At 44.9% G+C, this 7,597-nt stretch overlaps 1 protein-coding gene across 1 annotated transcript; it reads right to left on the bottom strand.

Annotated features, from left to right (window-relative positions):
* Positions 1–2,897: 2,897 nt before the first annotated feature.
* On the bottom strand, positions 2,898–6,491 carry LOC125306497. Its single transcript, XM_048261914.1, has 2 exons — positions 3,091–6,491; positions 2,898–2,920 (listed from the first exon to the last, which is right to left on the bottom strand). The coding sequence occupies exons 1-2, from the start codon at positions 4,811–4,813 to the stop codon at positions 2,898–2,900; spliced, it is 1,746 nt and encodes a 581-aa protein (XP_048117871.1). The 5' UTR covers positions 4,814–6,491.
* Positions 6,492–7,597: the final 1,106 nt, after the last annotated feature.

The following is a 7,597-nucleotide window of genomic DNA, read 5'->3' as shown; positions in this document are numbered from 1 at the left end:
GTTGTGTCGTCCGCAAACTTCACCAGATGGTTGGAGCTGTGAGTGGTTGTACAGTCATGTGTTAGCAGTGTGAAGAGCAGGGGCTGAGCACACACCCTTGAGGGGCCCCTGCTCAGGGTCAGAGTGCTTGAGGTGTTGTCCCCGACACATACTGCTTGTGGTCTCTGCAACAGGAAGTCCAGCAGCCAGTTGCAGAGGGAGGTACTGAATCCTAGCTTGTCCAGTTTGCTGATGAGTTGTTGTGGTATTATGGTATTGAATGCTGAACTGAAGTCTATGAACAGCATTCTCACATATGAGTCTTTATTGTCTAAGTGGGTGAGGGCTGGATGGAGGGCAGAGCAGATTGCATCCTCCGTGGATCGTTTGGCTCGTATGCAAACTGGAAGGGGTCCAGGGTGGGGGTAGGGTGGTTTTGATGTGTGACATGACTAGCCGCTCAAGCACTTCATGATTATGGTATGGAGTGCTACAGGACGGTAGTCATTGAAGCATGATGGTGATAATTTCTTTAGCACGGGTATGAAGGTGGCAGTTTTGAAAAGTGATGGGATGACTGCTTGCTCCAGAGAGGTGTTGAAAATGTCTGTAAAAACATCCTTCAGCTCTTCTGCACAGTCCTTCAACACTCGTCCTGGTATGTTGTCTGGGCCTGCTGCTTTTGTGGGTTAATGGTGGCTAGTGTCCCTTCACGCTGGCAGAGGACAGGTACAGGGTTGGTCGTGGGGGAGGTGGGGTTTTCTGTGGGTGAGTGTCATTTTGTGCTTCAAAACGGAAAAAAACTGTTCAGGTCATTTAGCAGAGAGGTGTTGTTCTCACAGCCCATTATGCAGGCTTGTAGTCAGTGATGGCCTGTATGCCCTGCCATAGGCTCTGTGCATCTCTGCTGTCTTTGAAGTGTGTTGTTATTTTGTCTGTGTAATCCTTTTTTTCCTTCCTGATGCCCTGGGACAGGTTAGCCCTCGCTGTTCTTAGGCCAGCTACATCTCCAGCTCTGAAGGCTTTGTCTCTGGCCCTCAGCAGTCTGTGGACGCCTCCTGTCAGCCATGGCTTCTGGTTGGTCTGGTGGTGATGTGTTTTATTTCTGTAACATCATCGATGCATTTGGTGATGTAGGAGGTCACAGTGTCTGTGTATTCCTCAATGTCAATGTGGTTGTTGGTGGTGGGTGGCAGCTGTTTTGAAGATATCCCAGTCTGTTGTTTCAAAGCAGTCCTGAAGTTGTGAGACGGCCCCCTCCGGCCACATTCTCACCTCCTTCAGAACCGGTTTGGTGACTTTTGCTCTTTGTCTGTATCAGGGCAGCAGCAGGATGCTAATGTGGTCTGATTGCCCGATGTGGGGGAGGGATTTGGCTTTGTAGGCTTCTTTCTGTGGGGTGTAAACAAGGTCCAGGGTGTTTTGTCCTCTTGTTGGGAAGTTTACATGTTGGTGAAATTTTGTGTTATTACAGTTTTGAGATTGGCGTGATTGAAGTCTCCAGCGATGATTGTGAAGGCATCCGGGTGTTCACTTTGTTGTTCACTGACGGCCCGATACAGCTCATTCAGTGCCATGCTCCTGTCACTGTTTTTTTGTTGCTGGGGATGTACAATCACACCAGCAGAATCGCGGTGAATTCCCCTGGGGAGGTAGAAGGGTCGGCACTTAATTATCATAAACTCCGCCAGTGGAGAGCAGTGTCTGTGTACTCACAGAAGGCGCCTCGCACCAAGCATCATGTGTGTAAACACAAACTCCTCCACCACGTCTTTTGTCTGCTAGGGCTCGGTCAGCTCGATAGCACGTTAGCTGCTCCAGGTGTATAGCATTCATGTCCAGAGTTAGGGTGATTTAGAAAAAATATGAATAAAACAACATTCAAATGCAACACCTCAATTGGTGCCCTTTTAAGATATGATGTGAGGGCTAAACAAAATCATGAATGTTACATTGACTTGTGTAGTAGCGTATAAGTTTTTCCTATTTTGTCTACCACTGGTGGCTGAGTGGATCCTAGTCTTGACGCGTGTTAAATGATGAGGAGTAGTGGTTTTGTTCCAAGTCGGTCCCTTCTGACCATTTATTGTTGACAGTTGTGGTAAAGTAAAACAAGTAAACACTATAAGGCTTTCTATTAAGTCCAAGTCCAAAGTCAGCACAGCAGCACGTTCAAAAGACTGTATGCCCTTCTCAGCCACGCCCACAAGCTGCGGCCTACAGCTCTTAAGGTCATCCCCCTGGGGCTCCACCTTCAGCAACCTCCTCCAGGATCCTGTAGGTGGGACAGACAGACCTGTGCCCATACTCAATCCAATCAACCACTCTCACATACATACGCACACAGACATGCACACACACACTTACTCCGGCTAATAAACAAAGAAAATATAAGAATTACATGAAGTTCAATTTGGCTCCTACATACCGGCCCCTAATTGTATTTGTAGAGGCAAAGACAATTAATTCATTAAATTATAAAAGGAGCCATTTCTTTTTGCACCGGAATTATTTTAAATTATTTGCAAAAATATTAAAGGAAAGTGAATCAGTTCACTTATCTTTAATCCTTTTTCACTTGTTCTGAACCCATCACAGAAGTGTCATCACCCTCCAGCAGCAAGCAGACTTTAGATACTGGCCTCTCCAGCACATTGCTCTTCGTTTGCAGCTTCACAACTCTGACATGGCCTCTGGTGTCAGGTTTGGCCTCCAAAATTCTTCCAAGTAGCCATGAATTGCGAGGGGCTGAGTTGTCTGCGATTAGGACTATGTCTCCAGTGATGAAGTTTCTTTTGACTCTTGACCACTTTTGCCTTTTTGAAGAAGAGGTAGGTATTCCAGCAGCCATCTCTTCCAGAAGAGCTCTTATATACTGGAAGCGCCTCCTGTGGTAAAGGTCAGGACCTTGAAAACATTCAGGGGCAGAAGTGGGTTAGTCCTGAGCAACAAAATGTGATTAGGAGTCAGGGCTTCCAAATCGTGTGGGTCATCAGAAACTTTTGTAATAGGCCGGCTGTTAAGAATCGCCTCAACTTCACAGAAAACAGTGCTTAGGCCTTCATCATCTAGTGTTTGTTGTTTGCAGACTGAACATAAGATATGCCTTACCATTCTGATGAGGCGTTCCCAGAACCCACCATGGTGAGAAGCAGTGGGGGGGGTTGAAGCTCCAGTGAACTCCCTCCTTCATCAGAGCTTGGTGGATCTTTCTTTGGTCTAATGTTCTGAGTGCTTCTCTTAGTTCCCTTTCTGCACCGACAAGGTTAGTGCCATGATCGGATCTTATGTGTTGTGCCTGGCCTCTTCGGCATAGAAACCTCCTGATGGCATTGATGCACGAGTGTGTATCTAAAGAGTAGGCAACCTCCAGATGTATTGCTCGACTTGTCATGCAGGTAAAGATGACACCATACCTTTTTACTGTGCTCCTTCCCCTTCTCACCTCTAAAGGGCCAAAATAGTCAAGACCAATGTTGGAGAATGGTGGTAAGTCCATGACTAGCCTTTCCCTTGGCAGATCAGCCATCTTTTGTTCACCAGGTTTTCCTCTGTTCTTTCTGCAAGTTACACAGTGAGAAATAATCTTTCTTGAAGCAGAATTAGCACTTGTAATCCAGTATGTTTTACGCACCTGGGATAACATGTGGTTCCTTCCTCCATGTCCAGTTTGAGCATGGACATGGCGTAAGATCAGAGTGGACACGTGGTGGTTTTTGGCCAAAATGGCAGGATGTTTTCTTTCCTCAGGCATTGCCGTTCTTCTGAGGCGACCGCCCACTCTGAGGATTCCATTGTCCAGCACTGGATCCAATTTGTATATGTTACTGCTTTTTTTCACATTGGAAGCGCCCTCTTGCAGCATGTTGATTTCATCAGGGAAACTTTGTTTCTGTACATACGATAGAATAGCCTTTTCTGCCATTATCAGGTCATTCACCGTTATTGCTTCTTTTATGTTGTCTTTGACATACCCTTTTGTCATTCTGGTTACCCTTAGAGTCTGCTTACAATCTTTCTTTGAGTCATTTCCTTTCTGCACGAGGTGTTTTAATGTTTCTTTCACTTTAAGGATCCATGCAACAGCTATTCTCAACTTCAGCCAATCTGAAAAGTGATTGATCAATTTGTCTGTGGGCCTTTCCTCACATGTCTGCATAATTACATTCACTGTTGCAGATTTCCTCACCTCTGGATCATCTTCACAAAGTTCAACATTGTCCACAGATTCATTCGGCCAGTCCTCTTCTGATGACCAAAGGAACTCTGGTCCAGAGATCCACCTTGGGTTCCTCATGAACCTCTCTGCGCTCACACCTCTAGAGCAGTCGTCTGCGGGGTTTCTCTTTGTGTCAATATACCTCCACTGACTGACTTGTGTTGCCTCCCTAATCCTAGATGTCCTATTCGCCACATAGGTATGAAAACGAGTGTGGTCATTTGAGATATACTTTAAGACAGATGTGCTGTCAGACCAAAACACTGACCTATCTGTAGGTGGCGGCAATTCTTTTTTTAACATGTTATCCACTTTAACTGACAAAGCTGCAGCTGCTAACTCCAACCTTGGGATGGTCTGTCGTTTTAATGGAGCTACTCTTGACTTGCCAATCAAGAATGATACATAGACTTTCCCTTCTCCATTTGTCATTCTGAGATAGCTGACTGTTCCATAGCCTAGCTCGCTGGCATCAGAGAAGTGGTGAATCTGGTTTTGCACTGACTCACCAAAATCATTTGACTTAAAGCAGCGTGAAACTTTAAAGTCTGTGAGTTGTGAGAGACTTCCGGTCCATTTGGTCCACTGGTCAGAAAGTGTGTTGGGAATGGTCATGTCCCATCCAAGGTCCTGTCGGCACAATTCCTGTAACAACAGTTTAGCTGGCAAGGTAAGTGGAGACAGAAAGCCTAATGGATCATATAGAGCTTACCATTGAAAGGATGCCCCTTCTGGTAAGTGCACGTTCACTGATGGTGATGTTGAACTTGAAGGAGTCACTTTGGACACACCATTGAAGTCCTAAGGCTCGTTCCATGGGCAATGGATCTTTGCTCAAGTCCAAGTCTTTTATCTCTTTAATTCTGTCTTCTTGTGGAACAGCACCAAGGACAGCTCTGCTGTTGCTTATCCATTTTGACAAATGGAAGCCTCCTCTATGACAGACTTCAGTGAGGTCTGAGATGAGTTCCATTGCTTTTAGTTCTGTGGGCATAGATTTTAAACAATCATCTACATAAAAGTGTTCCATGATTGTGTTTGTTACCTCAGGAGGGAAGTTGTTTGCATTGTCCTGTGCAGTCTTTCTGAGAGCAAAGTTGGCTATGCTTGGTGAAGAGACTGCACCAAACAAATGAACAGTCATGCGATATTCCACTGGAGCATCATCCACATTCCCTTGTGGCCACCATAAGAAGCGCAGGAAGTCAGTGTCACTTTCAGTCACCTGGACTTGGTGGAACATGGCCTGTATGTCCGCCATCAGCGCTATTGGTTCTTCTCGGAAACGTGTCAGCACTCCAATTAGCGTGTTCGTCAAATTTGGGCCTTGGAGTAGTTCAGAGTTAAGGGATGTCCCCTGAAAGGTTGCACCACAATCAAAGACTACTCTAATGGTCTTCTTTTTTTGGGTGATATACCCCATGATGAGGGATATACCAAACACTTCCATCTGTCCTATACAGTTGTGCAAAGGGAACCATTTCAGCGTAGCCTTTGTGAATGACATCACTGAGGAACTCTGTATACTCCCTTTGATAGTACAGATCTCTTTTGAACGTCCTTTTCAGATTCAACAGGCGCTGTTCTGCAACAACGCGGTTGTTGGGCATTGTGATGTTATCTGATTTGAAAGGTAAGTTAATGCAGTAGTGACCCTCTTTCACTTTCACAGATTCATTGACAATGTTCAGGAATTTCTTGTCATTCACTGACATTTCAGTTTTTTCTTCATAGGCCTTCTCGTTGAAATCTGTGTTGTATTGACTCACCAGAAGTTCTTGCAGGTCGACCAAGGAGATCCTATTGGCAGTCTCTGTGGCAATTTCCACACCTTTGCTGCATCCTCCCAATGGACCATTTATCACCCAGCCTAACAGGGTTTTAACGGCATAAGGCCCATGTTTTTGTGAATTGATCACTTGCCAGGGTTCCATCACATTTGCTGCGTTCATTCCAATGAGCAAGTCAACATCAGAGTCTATCTGGGGTAAGTGGATTTCACTGAGGTAAGGCCATTCCTTTAAGTCCTCATGTGTTGGGATGTTGTCTTTTGTCACTGGCATGGACTTTTGAGTGTAAACTTCAGTTATAGGCATGAATTTGCTACTTTTTAGCTCACCCACTTCCAGTCCTGACAGCAACACACTCTTGACAGGTCTTTCATATGACAATGTTCTCAATAACACAGTGGTTTGTTTTCCTTCCAGGCTTAACTTCTGCGCCAGTCTTTCCGTGCAGAATGTTGTTGAACTTCCCGGATCGAGAAAAGCATAAGTTTGAATGATCCTGTTTCCTTTAAATGTGCACTTTCAATTTTACCTGTTAGAGTTCCCGGCCCCATTATGCCTACAGATGTTTGATGACACAGTTGGGATGGGCTGTGGTGGTTCCACTGACCTGGAAGTCTCACCTTTGACCTGAAAGTTGATGTGAAGCACACTGGGATGGTTTTGGTTGCACATGTTGCATGACAGACGGTCCTTGCAGTCTTTGCTTAAGTGCCCTTTGCACAAACAACCAAAACAGTCCCTTTTCTTTTAAAAGGTTTAACTTTTCCCTGTGGGTTTTCTTCCTGAGGTCAGAGCAATGCTCTACTTTGTGGGCACCTTCACAGCAGAGGCATTTGGGATCATTGCTGTTCAAGCTTTGAGCCACTGGAGTGCTCAGTGTTGCCACATTAGCTGCATAAGACGACTTGGGCCTAGAGATGGACTTACTGATATTGAGACTTCTCCTGCCCGCAACCTTGTCTTGTATGTCTCCAAATATTGGGTTGGAACATATCTTTGTTTGTTTCTCAATGAACTGAACAAGATCTGCAAATGTGATAGGTTGGAGAACAACAGCGCTTTCTTGAGCTTTAGTCCGCCATTTATCCCGCAACTTGTAGGGCAATTTCATGACAATGGCTTTCAAGGTGGAAGCTACATTCAGTTCTTTCATGTAATCCAGCCTTTCCATGGTATTACAGCATCCTTTGAGATACAAGGCATAGTCGTTCAAGGCTTTTGGGTCTTCAGGCTTTATGGTAGGCCAATTAAGTACTTTCTCAATGTAAGCTGTAGAAATGTTATACTCATTGCCAAAATGTTCGTGCAACAGGCGTTTGGCTCTGAGATAGCCTTGATTTCTATCCATGTGCTGGCAACTTTTTACTAACTCTCTAGCTTGACCCTTTGTGTACTGCTCAAGGTAAAACAATCTGTCTTGTGCATCTTCAGTTCTCATCTCAATGTTGTGCTCAAAAGATGACATAAATGACCTGAACTGCAAGATGTCCCCTTCAAAGATGGTAACACTTTTGGGTGGCAATAAAGACAATTGCTGTTGCTTGAGTAGCATAGATGTGATTTCATTTTGTCTATTCAAAATATTTATCAGATTACCAGAGGTTGCACT

This window comes from Alosa alosa, chromosome 13 (assembly GCF_017589495.1).
Source record: "Alosa alosa isolate M-15738 ecotype Scorff River chromosome 13, AALO_Geno_1.1, whole genome shotgun sequence".
NCBI lineage: Eukaryota > Metazoa > Chordata > Actinopteri > Clupeiformes > Clupeidae > Alosa > Alosa alosa.
The sequence above is the reverse complement of the archived record's forward strand: the minus strand, read 5'-3'. Positions and strand labels throughout refer to the sequence as shown.

Bases quoted from the DNA above. Each gene is read 5' to 3' on its own strand.
- LOC125306497 (XM_048261914.1), bottom strand. From the start codon at position 4,813: ATGACCATTCCCAACACACTTTCTGACCAGTGGACCAAATGGACCGGA. The intron at 2,921-3,090 runs GTAAGGCATATC...TTTGTTGCTCAG, and splicing joins GGGAACGCCTCATCAGAATG to GACTAACCCACTTCTGCCCC.